The sequence below is a fragment of the Ranitomeya variabilis genome, chromosome 2, assembly GCF_051348905.1.
Source record: "Ranitomeya variabilis isolate aRanVar5 chromosome 2, aRanVar5.hap1, whole genome shotgun sequence".
Classification (NCBI taxonomy): domain Eukaryota; kingdom Metazoa; phylum Chordata; class Amphibia; order Anura; family Dendrobatidae; genus Ranitomeya; species Ranitomeya variabilis.
In genome coordinates, this window is record NC_135233.1 from 663,373,228 (window position 1) to 663,398,670 (window position 25,443).

Genomic DNA, 25,443 nt, shown 5'->3' on the forward strand with positions numbered 1-25,443 from the left:
GAAGTTCCTATACCTCTGAAGGGTATTGACTCCACGCCATTGGCTAGTAATAAACCACAATACTGGACACAAGTAACTATGCGTATTAATCACCAGGAGATTATTCGCTTCCTTGTGTTGTATAATCTACATGATGTGTTGGTGCTTGGATTGCCATGGCTGCAATCTCATAACCCAGTCCTCGACTGGAAAGCTATGTCTGTGTTAAGCTGGGGATGTCAGGGGACTCATGGGGACGTACCTTTGGTTTCCATTTCGTCATCTATTCCCTCTGAGATTCCGGAATTTTTATCTGATTATCGTGACGTTTTTGAGGAGCCTAAACTTGGTTCACTACCTCCGCACAGAGATTGCGATTGTACAATAGATCTGATTCCAGGCAGTAAGTTTCCAAAGGGTCGTTTATTTAATCTATCTGTGCCTGAACACGCTGCTATGCGGGAATATATTAAGGAGTCCTTGGAAAAGGGACATGTTCGTCCTTCGTCATCTCCCTTAGGAGCCGGTTTTTTCTTTGTATCTAAAAAAGATGGCTCTTTGAGGCCGTGTATTGATTATCGGCTTTTGAATAAAATCACGGTTAAATATCAGTATCCTTTGCCACTGCTTACTGATTTGTTTGCTCGAATAAAGGGGGCCAAGTGGTTCTCTAAGATTGATCTTCGTGGGGCGTATAATTTAGTGCGAATTAAGCAGGGGGATGAGTGGAAAACCGCATTTAATACGCCTGAGGGCCATTTTGAGTATTTAGTAATGCCTTTTGGTCTTTCAAATGCCCCTTCAGTCTTTCAGTCTTTTATGCATGACATTTTCCGTGAATATTTGGATAAATTTATGATTGTGTATCTGGATGATATTTTGATTTTTTCGGACGACTGGGACTCTCATGTCCAACAGGTCAGGAGGGTTTTTCAGGTTTTGCGCTCTAATTCCTTGTGTGTAAAGGGTTCTAAGTGCGTTTTTGGGGTTCAAAAGATTTCGTTTTTGGGGTACATTTTTTCCCCCTCTTCCATTGAGATGGACCCTGTCAAGGTTCAGGCTATTTGTGATTGGACGCAACCCTCTTCTCTTAAGAGCCTTCAGAAGTTTTTGGGCTTTGCTAATTTTTATCGTCGATTTATAACTGGTTTTTCTGATGTTGCTAAACCGTTGACTGATTTGACTAAGAAGGGTGCTGATGTTGCTGATTGGTCCCCTGCTGCTGTGGAGGCCTTTCGGGAGCTTAAGCGCCGATTTTCTTCCGCCCCTGTATTGCGTCAGCCTGATGTTACTCTTCCTTTTCAGGTTGAGGTCGACGCTTCAGAAATCGGAGCTGGGGCGGTTTTGTCGCAGAAAAGTTCCGACTGCTCCGTGATGAGACCTTGCGCGTTCTTTTCTCGTAAATTTTCGCCCGCTGAGCGAAATTATGATATTAGTAATCGGGAGCTCTTGGCTATGAAGTGGGCTTTTGAGGAGTGGCGTCATTGGCTTGAGGGGACTAGACATCAGGTGGTGGTATTGACTGACCACAAGAATTTGATTTATCTTGAGTCTGCCAGGCGCCTGAATCCTAGACAGGCGCGCTGGTCGTTATTTTTCTCTCGGTTTAATTTTGTGGTTTCTTACCTGCCGGGTTCTAAAAATGTGAAGGCGGATGCCCTTTCTAGGAGTTTTGAGCCTGATTCCCCTGGTAATTCTGAACCTACAGGTATCCTTAAGGATGGAGTGATATTATCTGCTGTTTCCCCAGACTTGCGTCGGGTCTTGCAGGAGTTTCAGGCGGATAGACCTGATCGTTGCCCGCCTGGTAGAATGTTTGTTCCTGATGATTGGACCAGTAGAGTCATATCGGAGGTCCATTCTTCTGCGTTAGCTGGTCATCCTGGAATCTTTGGTACCAGGGATTTGGTGGCTAGGTCCTTCTGGTGGCCTTCCCTGTCGCGAGATGTGCGAGGTTTTGTGCAGTCTTGTGATGTTTGTGCTCGGGCCAAGCCTTGTTGTTCTCGGGCTAGTGGATTGTTGTTATCTTTGCCTATTCCGAAGAGGCCTTGGACTCACATCTCCATGGATTTTATTTCTGATCTCCCTGTTTCTCAGAAGATGTCTGTCATCTGGGTGGTGTGTGACCGTTTCTCTAAGATGGTCCATTTGGTCCCCTTGCCTAAATTGCCTTCCTCATCCGAGTTGGTTCCTCTGTTTTTTCAAAATGTGGTTCGCTTGCATGGTATTCCGGAGAATATCGTGTCTGACAGGGGAACCCAATTCGTGTCTAGATTTTGGCGAGCGTTCTGTGCTAGGATGGGCATTGATTTGTCTTTTTCGTCTGCTTTCCATCCTCAGACTAATGGCCAGACCGAGCGAACTAATCAGACCTTGGAGACTTATTTGAGGTGTTTTGTGTCTGCGGATCAGGATGATTGGGTTGCCTTTTTGCCCTTGGCGGAGTTTGCCCTCAATAATCGGGCTAGTTCTGCCACCTTGGTTTCTCCTTTCTTCTGTAATTCGGGGTTTCATCCTCGTTTCTCTTCCGGTCAGGTGGAGTCTTCGGATTGTCCTGGAGTGGATGCTGTGGTGGAGAGGTTGCATCAGATTTGGGGGCATGTGGTGGACAATTTGAAGTTGTCCCAGGAGAAGACTCAGCATTTTGCCAACCGCCGTCGTTGTGTTGGTCCTCGTCTTTGTGTTGGGGACTTGGTGTGGTTGTCTTCTCGTTTTGTCCCTATGAAGGTTTCTTCTCCTAAGTTTAAGCCTCGGTTCATCGGCCCGTACAAGATATTGGAGATTCTTAACCCTGTGTCCTTTCGTTTGGACCTCCCTGCATCTTTTTCTATTCATAATGTCTTCCATCGGTCATTGTTGCGCAGGTATGAGGTACCGGTTGTGCCTTCCGTTGAGCCTCCTGCTCCGGTGTTGGTTGAGGGTGAGTTGGAGTACGTTGTCGAGAAGATCTTGGACTCCCGTGTTTCCAGACGGAGACTTCAGTATCTGGTCAAGTGGAAGGGCTACGGTCAGGAGGATAATTCTTGGGTGACAGCCTCTGATGTTCATGCCTCCGATTTGGTCCGTGCCTTTCATAGGGCTCATCCTGATCGCCCTGGTGGTTCTGGTGAGGGTTCGGTGCCCCCTCCTTGAGGGGGGGGTACTGTTGTGAATTTGGTTTCTGGGCTCCCCCGGTGGTCACTGGTGGTACTGAACTTGTGTGCTTCATCGCCTCTGTTCACCTGTTTCCATCAGGATGTGGGAGTTGTCTATTTAGCCTTGCTCCTCAGTCATTTCTATGCCGGCCAACAATGTTACCAGAAGCCTTTCTGTTGCATGTTCCTGCTCCTAGACTACTATCAGCTAAGTTGGACTTGTAGTCCTAAGTTTGTTTTGCATTTTTGTTCCAGTTCTCTGTGATTGTTTATTTCTGAGGCTGGAAGCTCTTGTGAGCTGGAATTGCCACTCTGGTGTCATGAGTTGATATTAGAGTCTTAAAGTAATTCCAGGATGGTGTTTTGAAAGGGTTTTCAGCTGACTGTGAAGTTCCCTTTTCTGTCTTCCTACTATCTAGTAAGCGGACCTCAATTTGCTAAACCTATCTTCATACTTCGTATGTCAATTTCCTCTGAAATCACCGACAATATATGTGGGCTCTACTGTCTGCCTTTTGGGGAAAATTTCTCTAGAGGTAAGCCAGGTCTGTATTTTCCTCTGCTAGGGTCAGTCAGTTCTCCGGCTGGCGCTGGGCGTCTAGGGATAAAACGTAGGCACGCTACCCGGCCACTGTTATTTGTGCGGTAGGTTTAGCTCACAGTCAGCTCGAGTTCCCATCTTCCAAGAGCTAGTCCTTTTTGTATGCTTTACTACGTTCTCTTGCCATTGAGAACCATGACACTCTCCGTATGGCTAAGTAGTACTGTACAGCCACATATGGGGTATTGCCACATTCAGTAGAAAATGTGGGACAAATAATGGTGCCATTTTTACCCACTTCTTCTATGAAAATGTAAAATCTGGGGCAAAAACAAAATGTTGGTGGTAAAATGTAGTTATTTTTCTTCACTGTCCAATGGTATAAAATTCTGTGACACATCCGTGGTTTCAAAATAATCACTACACCCCTAGATGAATTTATTGAGAGGTGTAGTTTGTAAAATCGGGTCACTTACGGGTGAGTTCTGCTGTTCTGGCACCTCATAGGCTCTCCCATTGGGTCTTGGCACCCGCACATTATAACAGTAAAATCTGCACTATAGTATGGCACTCCTTACCTTTTGAGCTTTGCACTGTGCCTGAAAACTATTTCCTGATTACATGTAAGGCATTGGCGCACTCAGGAAAAGATGGACTTCAGTATGTTTTTAAATTTCCTATTAGCCCTTTGAAAAACTTGATGCTAAAACAAGATTTTAGTGGTAAAATTGTAATTTGTTCTTTCTTCACCACTCAATGGTGTAATATTCTGTGATGCACATGTGGTATCAATATGATCACTGCGTCCCTAGATTAATTCATTGGGGAGTGAAGTTTTTAAATTGAGTTCACATATGAGGGGAGGTTCTGCTGTTCTGACACCTCAGGGGCTCTGCAAATGTGATATGGCACCCTCAAACCATTCCAGCAAAATCTGAACTCCAATGATAATTGGATAGTGATGATTCCAGGAAATTTTACATTCAAAAAGTCAAATGACGCTCCTTCCTTTCTGAGCCCTGCCGTGTTCCCAAACAGTAGTGTTCTCCCTCATATCTGGTATTGGCATGCTCAGGACAAATTGCACAACAAATTTTGGGGTCCATTTTTTCCTGTTACCCTTGTCGAAATAAAAAAAAAATGGGATCTGAAGTAAATTTTAGAATGGTGTCACTTTGGGGTATTTTCCGTCGTATAGACCCCTCAAATGTGAGGTGGTCCCTAAAAAAATGGTTTTGTAAATTTTGGTGAAAAAAGGAGAAATCGCTGGTCAACTTTTAACCCTTATAACTTCAAACCAAAAAAAAATTGTTTCAAAAATTGTGCTGATGTAAAGTAGACATGTGGGAAATGTTATTTATGTGATGTATTAAGGGCACAAGAATTCAAAGTTTGAAACTCACAAAATTTTAAACATTTTCATCAAATTTTGATTTTTTTTCACAAATAAATGCAAGTTATATTGAAGAAGTTTTACCACTATCATGAAGTACAATATGTCACAAAAACAGCCTCAGAATCAATGGGATCTGTTGAAGTGTTCCAGAGTTATTACCTCATAAAGTGACACTGGTCAGAATTGTAAACATTGGCCTGGTCACTAACATGCAACCCACCGTGGGAGGTAAAAAAAGGGGTTGCATATTCATCACTAGGAACCATGTGTACATAGCAATGACTATGCAGGGACGAAGTGAAGAGAGCATGTTATCGGTGTGCATGGGGGGGATAAGTATTACAATGAAGACATGAGGCACGGATTTCTTTGAGGCACCGCAAGCTCCTGATCCTGGAAGCAATCATTAGCATAAGAAAAGAATATAACATTTCTCAACAACAAGACAATTAGTATGAGGCATACAGGCAGGACTAACTTAACGTTACTATTACCTGTATGCCCATATTAATAGGTCATATACGTCCCGAGGGGGTGAGAGATTCCTGTTAATGAACTGTACTTTACCTTTGCTTTCAGCTGGTACCAAGTAAATGATTTAGTTGAGTTGTCATCAAAGTCCCAGAATTCCAATGGAATGAGCACTTCTCCTAGAAAGACCTTTCTCCTCAGCCTACCTGCATGCCACACTGAAATCTGAAGGGTTCGTTTCTCCATTTGGGAGCGTTCAATGGTATACTGCAAAGGAAAAAAGTATTTAACAGCAAGTATTTTTAACAAATTGATAATGAGTATTGCATTACATATACTTTGACTAAAGACATAGATATGGTAGGTAGCCATTGATAACAGTACATATGAAAATAACCAATTTTGTAATATAGCCTATCAAAGAAATCTCTGCCAGGAATGATCTTTTTCAAAATTCTCAAATCCTGGGTCAAAATCTGTATTCATTGAAAACAGTTTGTTACATTACTGAGAGAGGAGATGCAGTTCCTACTGATAAGATTCTATGTAGACCAGAGGTAGAAGGTCTGTCAGTAGCTCTTCCCTCTCATCCCTCTCCTCTCATCTCCTTCCCTTTACATAGAATCTTATCAATATAAATCTATGCAATGCCACTTAATTTATGGCGCTTCCGAAAATATTTTGAATAATCAATACACAGGTGCATCTCTCAATTAGAATATCATCAAAAAGTTAATTTATTTCAGTTCTTCAATCCAAAAAGTAAAACTCATATATTATATAGATTCATTACAAACAGAGAAATCTATTTCAAGTGTTTATTTCTATTAATGTTGATGATTACACAGGTCTGAGACTAAAAAGCTGTTTGATTATTTTCATCTAATTCCCATGTATTTTGGTGTGCTGAAAACGAAAAAAATATTGAAAAAAATCCTGGACATCAGGATTTGCCACAAAATGCAAAATTCTCTTCAAATTTAGTATGTTTTCTCAATTTTTGGATTTTTTTTTTTTATTTTAGGGTTTTGAAAGTCAAAATTACTATTAATTAATTCACATCAATGCATTGAAGATATACAATGCCAAAACAATATAACTTTCAAAGAAAAGAACTTTCAGAGTGAGCTAATGAAACCAGCATCAACATTTGCAACGTTTGCATTTAAAGAGGTCGTAGAGAAATTTTTAGGCAATAACAAAGACCCTGACTACAAAGAAACCGTCGGACGAATGCTGAAAGCATTTCAAGCTTTAGGTTGCCTGATGAGTTTTGAAAGTGCATTTCCTCCATTCCCACCTTGACAACTTTCCTGAAAATTTGGGAGCTGTGAGTGAAAAGCAAGGTGAATAATTCCACCAGGACATTAAAGAGATGGAAAGAAGATACCAGGGAAGATGGAGCATTACAATGATGGCAGACTACTGTTGGACGCTTCAGAGAGACATTTCAGATGCTACTCACAAGCGTAAATGTACTAAGAGAAGCCTCACAGGGAAGAAGAATCGATTTCAGTGTGTGTTAGTGAGCTCATTGCAGTTAAAAAATGATTTTCATGAAATGTAGTTGGAGCGCCCCCACACCGCCGCAGGGCCGAGGGGTACCCGGAGCCGGGCCTCTGGGTCTCAGTCTCGGGGTTGTCACGGTGGCTAGACCCGGTCCGTGGCCCTGTCCGTCAGTGGGGGACGTCCGGTGTAATAGGTGGTAGTAATGGTAGCGATGTAGCGGTGCGGTTGTGGGGTGTAAGTCGCGGTAAATAACGAGGACACCAGGTTGCAGTCTCTTTACCTCTTTACTGGAGATCTCTGAGTCCTCAGTCCAGAATACGGTTCACCAGGCTACGCAAGTCCGGCCGGTCCAATGGCACCTCCAGAGTTCTCCTCTCAGGTGGAAATCTGTGCCTTCCTTCTTAGCGCTATGTGTTGTAGTCCTTCCCTGCTGTGCTCACGGAAAGTGACCCCACAACGGTTGTGTCTGTTTCTTAAGTTCCCTCACAACTCGATTTGATGTTCCTCTGTAATCCACCCCTTCCCTGTATTCAGGTTGGAATGGCACCCGTTTGTCAGGTAGGCCTGGAGTTCTTCCGGGACCCTAGAGACGCCCCTCTCCCGCAATTGCCCCCCAAGACTTCATAGGTGATATGTGGTAGACAGCCCGCCTGAGACCGACTGTCCTGCCACTGTTTGGAGTATGGCTTGAAGCTGTATTCTAATCCACTCCCTCGGCGTTCCGGCCACCGGTATTGCGCCTCAGCAAGGTGCTGCCTCTTTCAGCACAACCCCTGCTGGTATTCTCCTTCTGCTTGATCTCGTTTCTCACTCAGCACAATCTGTCTCGCTTCTAGTCCTTTCCTTGAGTCCCGCCGCTTCCAGGAGCCTGCGCGGACCCGTTACGTTCTTTCAATGCCAAGCCTCTGCCAGGATCCCACCCCTGGCAGAGACCCTACAGTCTCTCCCTTCACAACACCCCCTGCCACAGGGTGTTGCTCCGTTCAATCCCGTCAGCGTTCTCTCTAACTTCCTGCCTGACCCCCAGTTTTCCCACTATGGTGGGGAGTGGCCTAATGAATAGCACCCTTAGCTCCCCCCGGAGGCCCTGCTGTGAAACATATTGGTGTCTGTGATACCTGATTGGAGGAACTCCTTCGGTGCCATCGAACGTACCATGGCTCCCCTTAGCGGCGAAGCCACAGCACTGCAACGACCAGGACTCTGGGGCGCTGCACTCCCCCCTGGTTAAACACAGTACTCCGGGACTGGGAAGAAAAACAACAATACAGATTAGCAAAAAGACATACAATTTTGTTGAGTGCAAACGATAAGTATACTTGAACAGGCTTCCCTTTATGGGAGGTGAGGACACTTTTAACGTTACAAACATGGTCAACATTATAAATTACAGGCTATACATAACTCCTGTTACCCAACCGGGTATTCTACTTAGTGCAAATTCTGGAACGATAAATTAACATTGCCTTTAAGAAACATACACTCTTAGTTTACCAAAGGCCTTCCTATAATCACATTACAGGGTAAGGTAACTTCACATTCTCCTACTTTGAACCTGCAGGACCGCCTGTCCCTATGGCACCAGACCTACTGCCTCTCCTTTCTTTTACAGGACCGCCCCGTTCAGCCAGGGCCTACTGCCTTTCGCTACTATACATAGTATAGACATAACATTCCTTTCATTTAAAGAACTCTGAGCCAGCTCTACTCGGCTCCTTTAAGGACTCACTCTCTAACCCCTACGGGTTCGCTTTCTGTCCTTAGCAACAAAGTAACTTTCTATGGGGACGCAGGGTTTACCTTCTATCCTCACCTTCATCATTACTTCTTTTACTTTCAACTATGCAGATCTCTATATCTACCCCTACGGGCTCTCTGCATCTTTTCTTTCTGCAAAACATGATTTTTAGATTTCACAATTCAAACAAATTCAACACATATAACTTTTCATGTAAAACAGTTACATTTCTTTTCAAAGCATCATCATGGCATTACTGTTCTGCAACAGTATCGTTCTCAAGTTCAATTCTTCACATCCCCTTTAAGAGGGGACCAAGTCTTTCTGAGGTAGCTCGTCTCCTCAGCCTACCAGTCCATGCAAAGGTTCCGGTATGGTATCTTCGCAAAGTGTCTTTAACTAGAACCAGTAGAAAAGGTATCTTCACAAAGTGTCTTTGGCTCAAACCAATAGGGCAAATATCTTCGCAAAGTGTCTTTGGCTAAAACCAGTAGGGAGCACCTTTAAGAAGGTGCAAACTATTTACATGAACGTTCGAATCATGCACAGTCCATGATTACTGCAGTTTGTATAACTTTGTGCAAAACTTCAGAAAAAGGAAAACAAACAAACAAAGGGGATCCCGGGTCAACAGAGGGATCCATTAACCCTGGACGGGTTTAGCAGCAACTTAAAAGAACAAACAGTAACTATTTACATTTTCATAAAAGAGCATTCAATTCAGAATCCTCCACGAGGCGCCACCTGGCGGGGGAACCCCTGCGATACAGGCAGGTCAGGTTCCAGATTCACTCCCGCGGCCAGGTACACCCCATGGGTGCGGGTCTGTTGCACAACCAGATCGTGTGCGGTGATGAGGGTCTGCGTTCCCACGTCTTTCTGCGCTGGTACATCAGGAACATTGGTCACTTGGAAAGGCACTTCCTTGGTCACCACGGTGGTTGCGGGGGTCATGCGGCAGATCGCAGGTTCTGTGATCAAACAGGTGGGGGCGACCGGGGTGGTTACGGATCGATCACACGGTGGCACCTTGGCTACAGGGGCTGGTTTCTCTTTCTTGTAGACGTTCAGAGCAAACCACCCCTTTTCCCCAAAATGCCGGGTGTAAGTAACGCTATCCCCCGGGTAGAGGTCCCGATCGGGGTGGCCCTCTCTAAGGTGTGACTCAACATCCCGTCGGTTGACAAAGATCTCCGCATATAGCCCCGGTTCCTTAATAAAGCCCCAGCCTCCTCGGAGCTTAAAGATGGTGATGATGCCCTGCCTGCGCGGGGCCTGGTGAGTGGTGGGGTCCTTACGGGCCCGATCCTTGACCGCCAAATCTTTTTGATGGTAGGCCTCCCGTTTAGCCTGATGTGTTTCCTCTTCCTCTCGCCACCGCTGTTCTAGCTGGATCTGGTATTCTTCCCAGCTTAGGGCCTGTACCATTTCTCCCTTTTGGGTCTCCACCCCGGGGAACCCCATGAGATTGGATCCAGGGTTCACCCAGCGGCACACCGTGCGCTCTGCGCTGACCTCACACGGCAAGGGAGTAGGGGTGATTGGGGCTCGCATACGGTGTTCCATGCCCGTGGCTTCCTCCCATGGTAACAGACGCTGGAGTCTATGGGTCCCCGGGAGAGGTGGTGCTGCTACGGGACCCACTAACACACCCTCTGCTGGTGGGGCAGGATCGGCGGACTCACCCACTGGTACGATTCCACTTTCCGCAACAGGTCCCGCTGGTTCTTCCGATGTCCGGGAATCCACTGCCGGTCCCACCTGATGCGGGGCCTGGACTCTTACATGCAGTTGGAGGAGCTGGTTATATAAATCCTCCATCTCGGCTCTCAGGAATTTGGTGTTATCCACGGAGGACAGGCTGCTGGGCTCATCCGGGTAGTCAGGGGAGACTTCCACTTCAACCCCGCTGTCGGGTTTGGAGCTGCTGGCCATAGCGTCCTCCACGTGGGTCGCTTCCTGGTCTTTTTCCCGCTCTCTCCTGCGTGAGCAGTTTCGTTTTCTCTGCTTCCGCCCCCCATTAAGGATTAGGAGGCGGATCTCTGCTGCTGACGGACACGTCCTCACTGCACAGAAATATTTAGACTGGGCGGCCATTATTCTTCGCGCTCTCCAGCTCGTCTACGCCCACTCCACGCCCCGCTTCTCTTCCTGCGCTCTCCTCAGCGCTGCAATGGCGGCGAATTTTGGCGGCAAATGGCGCAGCACACAGTCTTGCAATAAAGTACAGTCCAAGCACAACAAATCACAGTCTCTAGGCACACATGACCTGATTCTTCAGGCTTAAGTAGATCCTGTTCGTGACGCCAAGTTGGAGCGCCCCCACACCGCCGCAGGGCCGAGGGGTACCCGGAGCCGGGCCTCTGGGTCTCAGTCTCGGGGTTGTCACGGTGGCTAGACCCGGTCCGTGGCCCTGTCCGTCAGTGGGGGACGTCCGGTGTAATAGGTGGTAGTAATGGTAGCGATGTAGCGGTGCGGTTGTGGGGTGTAAGTCGCGGTAAATAACGAGGACACCAGGTTGCAGTCTCTTTACCTCTTTACTGGAGATCTCTGAGTCCTCAGTCCAGAATATGGTTCACCAGGCTACGCAAGTCCGGCCGGTCCAATGGCACCTCCAGAGTTCTCCTCTCAGGTGGAAATCTGTGCCTTCCTTCTTAGCGCTATGTGTTGTAGTCCTTCCCTGCTGTGCTCACGGAAAGTGACCCCACAACGGTTGTGTCTGTTTCTTAAGTTCCCTCACAACTCGATTTGATGTTCCTCTGTAATCCACCCCTTCCCTGTATTCAGGTTGGAATGGCACCCGTTTGTCAGGTAGGCCTGGAGTTCTTCCGGGACCCTAGAGACGCCCCTCTCCCGCAATTGCCCCCCAAGACTTCATAGGTGATATGTGGTAGACAGCCCGCCTGAGACCGACTGTCCTGCCGCTGTTTGGAGTATGGCTTGAAGCTGTATTCTAATCCACTCCCTCGGCGTTCCGGCCACCGGTATTGCGCCTCAGCAAGGTGCTGCCTCTTTCAGCACAACCCCTGCTGGTATTCTCCTTCTGCTTGATCTCGTTTCTCACTCAGCACAATCTGTCTCGCTTCTAGTCCTTTCCTTGAGTCCCGCCGCTTCCAGGAGCCTGCGCGGACCCGTTACGTTCTTTCAATGCCAAGCCTCTGCCAGGATCCCACCCCTGGCAGAGACCCTACAGTCTCTCCCTTCACAACACCCCCTGCCACAGGGTGTTGCTCCGTTCAATCCCGTCAGCGTTCTCTCTAACTTCCTGCCTGACCCCCAGTTTTCCCACTATGGTGGGGAGTGGCCTAATGAATAGCACCCTTAGCTCCCCCCGGAGGCCCTGCTGTGAAACATATTGGTGTCTGTGATACCTGATTGGAGGAACTCCTTCGGTGCCATCGAACGTACCATGGCTCCCCTTAGCGGCGAAGCCACAGCACTGCAACGACCAGGACTCTGGGGCGCTGCATACTACTGAAATGTATATTCAGTAAATGCACTCATTACTTGGTCGGGGCTCATTCTGCATCAATTACTGCATCAGTGCGGTGTGGCATGGAGGCGATAAGCCTGTGGCACTGCTGAGGTGTTATGGAAGCTGAGCAAAATGCCAGAAATTAAGCATCAATTGATTGAATTTAAGCTGGGACAGGCCCAATATCCAGGGACCTTGCCAGCCTGATAATATAAGCCCGCAGCTGTCTGCTTTACCAAAAAAAAAACAAGTAGTTTTTTGTTAATTATTTATTTCTTTTACACTGTCCCTCACTGCACGAATGATCCGGCATTTATACGGGTTGGGTCACATATGGCATGGCTGTGATGGGACCAGAAGTGCCCACAGACTTAAAGGGAACCTATCACCCCGTTTTTTAAAGATTAGATAAAAATAGTGTGAAATAGGGGCAGAGCTGGGCTTTACATTAGTGCCTCTTTGGTGCCTTTACACCCCCGTTAGGCTGCCCAAATACCTTAGTGAAGTGTCCGTTTTGTCCTGTCACTCAAGCTGGTCAGGTCGGATGGGCGTGGTCACAGCGCTGTTTGTCCCCCAGGATCCTGCTCATCATTACGTTGGTGGCGTAGTGGTGTGCGCATGTCCAGCAGATGAATCCACTGCCCAGGAGATGAATAACGGCACGGTCTTCGCTATTCAGCCGTTTACCGGTGGGCGCGGCCATCTTTCCTGTGGCCGCGCCTGCGCAGATGGAGCGCTCTGCTGCCCGGGGCTTCAGGAAAATGGCCGCGGGATTCCGCGCGTGCGCAGATGGAGATCGCGGCGGCCATTTTGGGCAGCCTAACGGGGGTGTAAAGGCACCAAAGAGGCACTAATGTAAAGCCCAGCTCTGCCCCTATTTCACACTATTTTTATCTAATCTTTAAAAAACGGGGTGATAGGTTCCCTTTAAAGCTTGCTGATTGGCTGCGCTGAAGCCTTTCAACAAGCCTTATTCATCTGTCGAACCCGAACAGTAGCACAGGGTACATAGATAAGTCATGATAGTTATCTCCTCTGTGCATATAGATACTACTATCAGTATATCTATAAAATACGATGGCCACTTAAAGAATGTAAAAGTTAAGGCCGCTTTCACATTTGCGGTTGTGTCCGCAGCGTTTCTTCCGCAAATATCTGCATGCGTTGTGTATTCCTATCTTTAACATTATCGACGCATGCGTTTTTCTATGTTCGCGTTTTGCCGCGTTTGACGACGCATGCGTCGTCTAGCCGTCTGCGTCTTGGCGCGGAAATGCAACATGTAGTAATTTTTAGAGGCGTCAATTTGCTGCCTGGAAACGTATGCGGCTGATTGCGCAAGGTTTGCGCCCAAAAAACGCATTGTAGTCTATGTAAACGCATGCGTTTTTCAGTACATGCGTTTGCTTGCGTTTGCCGACGCATGCGTCTCAATTGAGAAAAACATGTCTAGACACTGATAAGCCACCCCCCACATACAAGGTGATAAAGGGAGGTAGTGGACATTTGCAGGTCACTAGTCAGCAGACTGCCTTGCAGACGAGACGCCCCACAGCCCCTTGGATCAGCAAACAAGCCTCAGAACTATGTGAGTATATCCTATCCAATGCATTTCTTTTCTATAATCTGTGTCTATGTGCCCTAATTTCTGTCATTCCTTTCTTTCTGCACACATCAGAATGTCTTCTTCTTCTGATGAGGAAACGCCTGGGCCTGCACAAGGGGAACATGTCAGCGAAGTGAGTATTCACCTCCTCAGATTGTATTCACTGTCACATCTACACATATGACAATGTATATTTTCCCTTTTTCAGACCACTTCTTCTACAGCGGAAGAGACTGGGCAGGAGACTGGGCAGGAGCAGCGTAGTCACGGCCGGGCAAGACGGCGGCATCGTGTAAGTATAGCTGGCTGAATGTGTATTGTATCCTCACTTTATAATTCTTGAATCTTCATTTCTTTCTACTTCTCTCTTTCTTTCCCTTTTGCTTCAGCACCAGTGTTTTTTTTTACTTCAATATTCATGCCATTCCTCTGATTCTGTTTTCTGTCTTCCGTATGTGAACGCCTCCTATATTAATGTACTTTTTGTTGTTAGGTTCCAGAGGAGGATGAGGACCTAATTGAGAATGAACACCTCATCTCCCTGGTTCACGAGCGAGTCGCATTGTGGGACACCCGGGATCCACTGCACGCCAACAATGTGACGATCCGAAGGCTTTGGAATGAGGTGGCCGCAGCGTTGTGGGATGGCTGGGCCAATGCCCCGGCTCGGGTCCGTTCTGCATTTGGTAAGTATCGCAATGCAGTGTGATGTAGTCAATACCTTGGCCATGCTCACACAACTGTGTATGATGTGAGAAAGTCATTACTTTTTCACAGCACATACAGTTGTGTGACCATGGTCAAAAGACCATTGTCCTAACTATTATGTTTTGTTTTGCCAACAGTGTCAAAAGTGAAAACACGTTGGAGATCGATGAAGGACCGCTTCAACAAGGACCTGCGCCAAGAGAGCCGGCTTCCAAGTGGTTCTGCAGCAAGGATACGCAAATACAAGTACCACCGCATCCTTGCGTTTTTGAGACCAGTTCTTGCACGAAGAACATAAGTATATTGGTTAAAAAAGAAAAAAAAAAAGGTGTATAATGCAATTTGTTGTTGGTCATTATTTCCCATCAGTATTTGTAATCCGAAACCTTGATTGATTGATAGATGCAGCAGTGGGGTACGTGTTCTTTGAATACTTTCCCTCACATAGTTCCTCTCCAGGTTTTGGCATACCAATACTGATTTGAAATACTGATCAAATACTGAGAGTGTGACGGCAGCCTGCACAACAGATCTATACTCAGCAAGTTAGGTGTCAGAAATAATGAATTCAGGATGCCAATGGCTCCTCAATTCATTTTTCCTGACACTTGTCCTGGTGAGTATACAGGAGGCTTGTATGTCCTCTGTCGTCAATTCGTATTTCCCATCAGTATTTGTAATCTGAAACCTTGATTGATTGATAGATGCAGCAGTGGGGTACGTGTTCTTTGAATACTTTCCCTCACATAGTTCCTCTCCAGGTTTTGGCATACCAATACCTTGTATAGAGATATGGCTTGTATTGTCTCCATCGTCTCTTCATAGTTTACATCAGTTTTTTGAATCCCCAAGGACTGGTCGATGCATGCAGAAGTATAGCATGTTGTTTTATGAAACTTTTATTCCTACTGTTGAACTCCTGGCTTGCAAATTCTGATGTAAAATTCACTACAAATAGTAGTGTGACCTTTCCCTATCTGAATGTGTATCTAACTGTTCAGTTATCTTTTTGTAAATGTTTTGTAATATATATATTTTTTTTTTCCGCAGCACTTGGAGCTCCACTGTTGGCCCAGGTTCTGGAGCGGTCCTTCATCAGTCAGCCACGGACCCGTCCCAGCCATCCTCCAGCGCTGCAGCAAGTGGGCCTGCCACACAACCTGGAGACCAGGAAGCTGGTCCATTAGGTGTTCCCCTTCCCCAGTCCTCTGCCTCTAGCCAATTTTTTATGGGCTCCTCCCGGCAGCGGCAGAGGGCCGCGGACAGGTCACTCATGCCCGAGTTTTTGCACTTGAGCTCAGTCTTCCATGAGGGACTCAAGGCGATGGGTGACCGACTGGATACTGCCATTAGTCATATGAGCACACGTATCCAGGAGGTAACCACAGCCCTTGCCCAAGTGAAAGCCGACCTCCAGAGGCCAGCACATCATTTTTTTAATCAGATAGAACAGGGCATGTCGGAACACCTTAGTCCTGAGCTCCAGATTACTGTTATGCAGGCCTGCAATGCTGCTTACGTGCAGGCTATGCAGCAGAGTCGGTATTTTCAGCAGACAGTGGGGACATTTCCAACAGTGCCCACACTGTCACGCTTTACATCAATACCGACATCTGCTGCATACCACTGCACGGCCACCTCCATTCCAAACACTTCCGGACCGTATTATAGCACCACCACCATGCCCAGTGCAGTGGGTCAGCCCACCGCCACCACCATGACAACTGCTGCTCCTGCTTGGGCCTCCTCCACTGCCACCAGCATGCTGCCGCCGCCGGACCCTGCCCTGGTGTTTCCTGGCACCACCACTACCAGACTGCCGCCGCCGGACCCTGCCCTGGCGTTCTCTGGCACCACCACTACCAGACTGCCGTTGCCGGACCCTGCCCTGGCGTTCTCTGGCACCACCAGTACCAGACTGCCGTTGCCGGACCCTGCCCTGGCGTTCTCTGGCACCACCACTACCAGACTGCCGTTGCCGGACCCTGCCCTGGCGTTCTCTGGCACCACCACTACCAGACTGCCGTTGCCGGACCCTGCCCTGGCGTTCTCTGGCACCACCACTACCAGACTGCCGTTGCCGGACCCTGCCCTGGCGTTCTCTGGCACCACCACTACCAGACTGCCGTTGCCGGACCCTGCCCTGGCGTTCTCTGGCACCACCACTACCAGACTGCCGTTGCCGGACCCTGCCCTGGCGTTCTCTGGCACCACCACTACCAGACTGCCGTTGCCGGACCCTGCCCTGGCGTTCTCTGGCACCACCACTACCAGACTGCCGTTGCCGGACCCTGCCCTGGCGTTCTCTGGCACCACCACTACCAGACTGCCGTTGCCGGACCCTGCCCTGGCGTTCTCTGGCACCACCACTACCAGACTGCCGTTGCCGGACCCTGCCCTGGCGTTCCCTGCTACCACGACAACGTGCCCGCGCAAAACAAGGAAGGGGAAAGGCAAAAAAAAACAAAAAACCATAGCTATCCCTCCCCCCTCACCTCCCAATGTGTCTGTAATGTCTGGTTTGTCTCACCCTTCCAGTGTGTCTCAACCCTCTCATGTGTCTAGCCCTATTCCTGAATATCCTGACCCCAGTAGTTTCATAGCGCCTTCTCCTGCCACCCCTATGTCGGCTACAGTAAGCCAGACCTCACTACTCAACACCCCACAATATCGGCACTCAACCCCAAGCAGGCGCAGTTAATTTTTTGGTTTGTGTGTGTTTAATAAACCTGTGTGTTTTGCCCCAATAAGGTTTGGTTAATTGTGTATTTCGCCACCGTCACCACACAGCATGCGCCAATAACAAATTATGCGTCAAACACATTTTTGGGGGCCACCTCCAACCTCCAGTACCTACTTAGCAGAACACTGAAGCTTGGTGTGTTTGGTTGAGAGATATGAGGTTGCCCCCAAAAATAACACTTGTATTTTCTCCAAAAACAGTTCTTTCTGTTTACTCCGTGACTTTTGGTCGCACACAGAAGACAAAATGGTGGTAATACACAGCACAACTATACTCAACAGGTCCTTTCTTATCCGAAACATTATTTATGACCCCTGACCTGCTGATTTTAGAAATGCATTGTATTACCTCCATTTTATCTTATTGGTACATATACATATATTTCACACAAAGTGAAGGAACAATGTACATGGCATATCTATACTCACCCGGACAAGTGTCAGGAAAAATGAATTCAAGAGCAAATAGCATCATGAATTCATTAGTTCAGACACCTGACTTGATGACTATAGATCTCTGGTGTAGGCTGCCATCACACTGTCAGTATTCGCTCTGTATTTTACAGCACTATTTGTAAGCCTAAACCTGGAGTGGAACTATGTGAGGAAAAGTACATTAAACAGATATGCACCACTAAAAGAATTTAACTACCGCTCCTGGTTTAGGCTTACAAATACTGATGTTAAGTACTGGACAAATACTGCGACAATAACGGACATCGTCTATACAGTCTGCGGCAAAAAGCTAATGGTGAACCAAGACAGGACTCACGTCAGCAACCTAAGCCCAAAAACCCAAAGTGGTTTGTTAAGGAAATAGATAGGAGACATGGTGAAGAAAGTAAATCACAATTATTTTATTTGAAAAAACATTAACATTCCAAACATAAATTTGCAGACCCGAAACCAGCAGTACATTTTACACCATATTGTCCTGCCATGGCACACTGTTATGACCCCAATGGCGAGGGTCTCAGAGGAACGTGGAAGTCTGCAGAATACAAAAATCCAGCTCATAGGGCAGTGGTAACTGGGTTGACCATATATCTACTCCTAACGCCAACACTAGAAGTAGCCGGGGATCATTCCTACGTTGATTCTAGATGACACGCGCCAGCCGGAGAATCTAGCTACCCCTAGTAGAGGAAAACAAAGACCTTTCTTGCCTCCAGAGAAGGGGACCCCAAAGCTGGATAGAAGCCCCCCACAAATAATGACGGTGAGGTAAGAGGAAATGACAAACACAGAAATGAACCAGGTTTAGCACAGAGAGGCCCGCTTACTGATAGCAGAATAAAGAAAGGTAACTTATATGGTCAACAAAAACCCTATCAAAATCCACACTGGAAATTCAAGAACCCCCGAACCGTCTAACGGTCCGGGGGGAGAACACCAGCCCCCTAGAGCTTCCAGAAAAGGTCAGGATATAGATTTGGAACAAGCTGGACAAAAATACAAAACCAAAACAAATAGCAAAAAGCAAAAGGCAGACTTAGCTGATATAACTGGAACCAGGATCAGTAGACAAGAGCACAGCAGACTAGCTCTGATAACTACGTTGCCAGGCATTGAACTGAAGGTCCAGGGAGCTTATATAGCAACACCCCTAACTAACGACCCAGGTGCGGATAAAAGGAATAACAGAAAAACCAGAGTCAAAAAACTAGTAACCACTAGAGGGAGCAAAAAGCAAATTCACAACAGTACCCCCCCCTTAGTGAGGGGTCACCGAACCCTCACCACGACCACCAGGGCGATCAGGATGAGCGGCATGAAAGGCACGAACTAAATCGGCCGCATGAACATCAGAGGCGACCACCCAGGAATTATCCTCCTGACCATAGCCCTTCCACTTGACCAGGTACTGAAGCCTCCGCCTGGAGAGGCGAGAATCCAAGATCTTCTCCACCACGTACTCCAACTCGCCCTCAACCAACACCGGAGCAGGAGGCTCAGCAGAAGGAACTACAGGCACAATGTACCGCCGCAACAAGGACCTATGAAATACATTGTGAATAGCAAACGACACAGGAAGATCCAGACGAAAAGATACAGGATTAAGGATTTCCAATATCTTGTAAGGCCCAATAAAACGAGGTTTAAATTTGGGAGAGGAGACCTTCATAGGAACAAAGCGGGAAGAAAGCCACACCAAATCCCCAACGCGTAGTCGGGGACCCACACCGCGGCGGCGGTTGGCAAAGCGCTGAGCCTTCTCCTGTGACAACTTCAAGTTGTCCACCACATGATTCCAGATCTGCTGCAACCTATCCACCACAGAATCCACCCCAGGACAGTCAGAAGGCTCCACATGACCCGAAGAAAAGCGAGGATGGAAACCAGAGTTGCAGAAAAAAGGCGAAACCAAGGTGGCGGAACTAGCCCGATTATTAAGGGCAAACTCAGCCAACGGCAAGAATGTCACCCAATCGTCCTGATCAGCAGAGACAAAACACCTCAAATAAGCCTCCAAAGTCTGATTGGTTCGCTCCGTCTGTCCATTAGTCTGAGGATGGAAAGCAGACGAAAACGACAAATCAATGCCCATCCTACTACAAAAGGATCGCCAGAACCTGGAAACGAACTGGGATCCTCTGTCAGACACAATATTCTCAGGGATGCCGTGCAAACGAACCACGTTCTGGAAAAACACAGGAACCAGATCGGAAGAGGAAGGCAGCTTAGGCAAAGGAACCAAATGGACCATCTTGGAGAAGCGATCACATATCACCCAGATAACGGACATGCCCTGAGATAGCGGAAGATCAGAAATGAAATCCATGGAGATATGTGTCCAAGGTCTCTTCGGGACAGGCAAGGGCAAGAGCAAACCGCTGGCACGAGAACAGCAAGGCTTAGCTCGAGCACAAGTCCCACAGGACTGCACAAATGACCGCACATCCCTTGACAAGGAAGGCCACCAAAAGGACCTGGCCACCAGATCTCTGGTGCCAAAAATTCCCGGGTGACCTGCCAACACCGAGGAATGAACCTCGGAAATGACTCTGCTGGTCCACTTATCCGGGACAAACAGTCTGTCAGGTGGACAAGACTCAGGCCTATCAGCCTGAAATCTCTGCAACACACGTCGCAGATCCGGAGAAATAGCTGACAAGATAACTCCATCTTTAAGAATACCAACAGGATCAGCGACTCCAGGAGCATCAGGCACAAAGCTCCTAGAAAGAGCATCGGCCTTCACATTCTTTGAACCTGGTAAATACGAGACAACAAAATCAAAGCGGGAGAAAAACAATGACCAGCGGGCCTGTCTCGGATTAAGGCGTTTAGCAGACTCGAGATACATCAGATTTTTGTGATCAGTCAAGACCACCACACGATGCTTAGCACCCTCGAGCCAATGACGCCACTCCTCAAATGCCCATTTCATGGCCAACAACTCCCGATTGCCCACATCATAATTTCGCTCGGCAGGCGAAAACTTCCTAGAGAAAAAGGCACAAGGTTTCATAACAGAGCAACCAGGGCCTCTCTGCGACAAAACGGCCCCTGCCCCAATCTCCGAAGCATCCACCTCAACCTGAAAGGGAAGTGAGACGTCAGGCTGGCACAAAACAGGCGCCGAAGTAAACCGGCGTTTCAACTCCTGGAAAGCCTCCACGGCAGCAGGAGCCCAGTTAGCTACATCGGAGCCCTTCTTGGTCATATCCGTCAAAGGTTTCACAATGCTAGAAAAATTAGCGATAAAACGACGGTAGAAGTTAGCGAAGCCCAAGAACTTCTGAAGACTCTTAACTGACGAGGGCTGAGTCCAATCAAGAATAGCTCGGACCTTGACTGGGTCCATCTCCACCGCAGAAGGGGAAAAAATGAACCCCAAAAAGGGAACCTTCTGTACACCAAAGAGACACTTTGAGCCCTTGACAAACAAAGAATTTTCACGCAAAATTTTAAAGACCAACCTGACCTGCTCCACATGCGAATCCCAATTATCAGAAAAAACCAAAATATCATCCAGATAAACAATCAAAAATTTATCCAGATACTTCCGGAAAATGTCATGCATAAAGGACTGAAAAACTGAAGGCGCATTGGAGAGCCCAAAAGGCATCACCAAGTACTCAAAATGACCTTCGGGCGTATTGAATGCGGTTTTCCATTCATCACCTTGCTTAATGCGCACAAGGTTGTACGCACCACGAAGGTCTATCTTGGTGAACCACTTGGCACCCTTAATCCGGGCAAACAAGTCAGACAACAGCGGTAAAGGATACTGAAATTTGACAGTGATCTTATTCAAAAGCCGATAATCAATACAAGGTCTCAAAGATCCGTCCTTTTTTGCCACAAAAAAGAATCCCGCACCAAGAGGGGAAGAAGACGGACGAATATGTCCTTTTTCCAGAGACTCCTTGATATATGAACGCATAGCGGTATGTTCAGGTACCGACAGATTAAACAGTCTTCCCTTAGGAAATTTACTGCCTGGGATCAAATCTATAGCACAGTCACAGTCCCTATGAGGAGGCAGTGCACTGGACTCAGACTCACTGAAGACATCCTGATAATCAGACAAATACTCCGGAACTTCCGAAGGCGTAGAAGAAGCAATAGACACAGGCAGGGAATCCTCATGAATACCACGACAGCCCCAACTTGAGACTGACATAGCCTTCCAGTCCAGGACTGGATTATGGGTCTGTAACCATGGCAGCCCTAAAACAACCAAATCATGCATTTTATGTAAAACCAGGAAACGTATCACCTCGCGGTGTTCAGGAGTCATGCACATGGTAACCTGAGTCCAATACTGCGGTTTATTTGCTGCCAATGGTGTAGCATCAATACCCCTAAGAGGAATAGGATTTTCTAATGGTTCAAGAGTAAATCCACAGCGCTTAGCAAATGAGAGATCCATGAGACTCAGGGCAGCACCTGAATCTACAAACGCCATGACAGGATAAGATGACAGTGAGCAAATCAAAGTTACAGACAGAATAAATTTAGGTTGCAAATTACCAACGGTGACAGGACTAACAACCTTAGCTATACGTTTAGAGCATGCTGAGATAACATGTGTAGAATCACCACAGTAGTAGCACAAGCCATTCCGGCGTCTATGAATTTTCCGCTCATTTCTAGTCAGGATTCTATCACATTGCATTAAATCAGGTGTCTGTTCAGACAACACCATGAGGGAATTTGCGGTTTTTCTATCACATTGCACCGAATTAGGTGTCTGTTCAGACAACACCATGAGGGAATTTGCGGTTTTGCGCTCCCGCAACCGCCGGTCAATTTGAATAGCCAGTGCCATAGTATCATTCAGACCTGTGGGAATGGGAAAACCCACCATAACATTCTTAATGGCTTCAGAAAGGCCATTTCTAAAATTAGCGGCCAGTGCACACTCGTTCCAATGTGTCAGCACGGACCATTTCCGAAATTTTTGGCAATACACTTCAGCCTCGTCCTGCCCCTGAGACATAGCCAGCAAGGCCTTTTCAGCCTGAATCTCAAGATTGGGTTCCTCATAAAGTAAACCGAGTGCCAGAAAAAACGCATCAAGATCAGCCAATGCCGGATCTCCTGGCGCCAGCGAAAAAGCCCAATCCTGAGGGTCGCCCCGTAAGAACGAAATAACAATTTTTACTTGCTGAGCAGAATCTCCAGATGAACAGGGTCTCAGGGACAAAAACAATTTACAATTATTCACGAAATTCCTAAACTTAAACCTGTCTCCGGAAAACAGTTCAGGAATCGGTATTTTAGGTTCTGACCTAGGATTTCTGATAACATAGTCTTGTATGCCCTGCACACGAGTAGCCAGCTGGTCCACACTTGTAATCAAGGTCTGGACATTCATGTCTGCAGCAAGCATAGCCACTCTGAGGTAAAGGGGAAGGAGAAAGAAAAAAAAAAAAAAAAACTCAGAATCTTCTTTCTTATAATCCCTCTTCTGCAATGCATTAAACATTTAATACTGGCCTGGCAAACTGTTATGACCCCAATGGCGAGGGTCTCAGAGGAACGTGGAAGTCTGCAGAATACAAAAATCCAGCTCATAGGGCAGTGGTAACTGGGTTGACCATATATCTACTCCTAACGCCAACACTAGAAGTAGCCGGGGATCATTCCTACGTTGATTCTAGATGACACGCGCCAGCCGGAGAATCTAGCTACCCCTAGTAGAGGAAAACAAAGACCTTTCTTGCCTCCAGAGAAGGGGACCCCAAAGCTGGATAGAAGCCCCCCACAAATAATGACGGTGAGGTAAGAGGAAATGACAAACACAGAAATGAACCAGGTTTAGCACAGAGAGGCCCGCTTACTGATAGCAGAATAAAGAAAGGTAACTTATATGGTCAACAAAAACCCTATCAAAATCCACACTGGAAATTCAAGAACCCCCGAACCGTCTAACGGTCCGGGGGGAGAACACCAGCCCCCTAGAGCTTCCAGAAAAGGTCAGGATATAGATTTGGAACAAGCTGGACAAAAATACAAAACCAAAACAAATAGCAAAAAGCAAAAGGCAGACTTAGCTGATATAACTGGAACCAGGATCAGTAGACAAGAGCACAGCAGACTAGCTCTGATAACTACGTTGCCAGGCATTGAACTGAAGGTCCAGGGAGCTTATATAGCAACACCCCTAACTAACGACCCAGGTGCGGATAAAAGGAATAACAGAAAAACCAGAGTCAAAAAACTAGTAACCACTAGAGGGAGCAAAAAGCAAATTCACAACAGCACACGTCCAATGTCAGAATCAAAAAATGCTGCAAATTGGTCCCGCATGTGGCCTACTTCAACTGTTGACCGCAGCGGGTGATGACGGTAATCAGGCAAAGGGTTGGCAACAGGTTCATCAAGTTCTATGGTGGGTCGCTCCTTAGCCAGAATGAAATTGTGGAGAACCACACAGGCTTTAACTACCTCATCCACTGTCTCCATTTTTAGATTTATTGCAGTTGCTAGAATGCGCCATTTGGACACCATAATCCCAAAGGCACACTCTACTGTTCTGCGTGCCCTGGTTAGTCTGTAGTTGTAGATCCGTTTTGTGCGGTTCAAGTCCCGACTTGAATAGGGCTTCAGGAGATTTTCACTCATCTGAAAGGCCTCATCCCCAACCATTACAAATGGCAGCGGTGGGCCTTGAGTGTAGGGGAGTGGTCGTGGCTGTGGGAAATTAAAATTTTTGCCATAAACACGTCGGCCCATATCAGAGGTTTTAAAAGTCTGTGAATCGTTGCCACGGCCAAAAGCACCAATGTCCACAGCAATGAAGCGACAGTCCGCATCGGCTATTGCCATAAGAACTACTGAAAAATATTTTTTGTAGTTGAAGAACTGTGATCCCGTTCTGGCTGGTTTGGTAATCCGGATGTGCTTCCCATCCACCGCACCCAAACAGTTGGGAAAATCACAAACAGTCCAAAATTTGTCAGCAATTTCTTTCCACATGTCCTCCGTGGGTATGGGTATAAATTCCTCACGGAGAATGGTCCATAAAGCCCGGCAGGTTTCAAAAACAATTCCGGACAGCGTGGAAATCCCAAGGCGGTACTGGAAATGAAGGGATGACAAGCTCTCTCCAGTTGCAAGAAATCTGTAGTAAGAATAAATAATTTACAAAATAGGCAAAAAAACATCAGACCTGCAAAAAATTTTGGTTAGCTTTTGTTTAGAATTATTACGTACCTTAAGGTAACCAGGAGACGTTCCGCTGGTGGAATGGCTCTACGGAGCTGTGTGTCCTGTCTCCGGATGGCTCCTTGGACACGATCAAGCAAATCCCGGAAAGAGTCTTGTGACATCCTGGTATATTCTGGGAATTTTTCTGGGTTCTCATTGAGCTCGCCATACAGGGTGTGATATGTACCACGGCTCTCCCGCAGTTCTACAATGGGGTGTTGCCAAAACCGCCTACGCCTTGTCCTTCTCTGTCTTTCCCGGTTTCGGTGTTGCTCCCAAGCAAACGCACATGCCAGAAAAATCTTGATGCTCAGATCCAGTTTAAAGTAATAGCTATCCATGTGAAGATCCATCTTCTCACAGGACACAGGAGCAAAATCTGAAGATTTCAGCTGTCCTAGGGTCTATATATAGATTTCACATAATACACGCCCTCTGTAGTCCCATTGGCTGGTTCTTGCATCTACAATTTTTCTCTGGTA

At 47.0% G+C, this 25,443-nt stretch overlaps 1 protein-coding gene across 1 annotated transcript in view; it reads right to left on the reverse strand.

Moving 5' to 3' along the window:
• The window catches only part of SYTL3 (synaptotagmin like 3), a 200,984-nt gene that overhangs the window by 65,237 nt on the left and 110,304 nt on the right, over window positions 1-25,443 (reverse strand). The window contains exon 12 of the mRNA XM_077289229.1: window positions 5,618-5,788. Coding sequence (XP_077145344.1) covers window positions 5,618-5,788 — 171 coding nt within the window. The remainder of the gene's footprint in view (window positions 1-5,617; window positions 5,789-25,443) is intronic.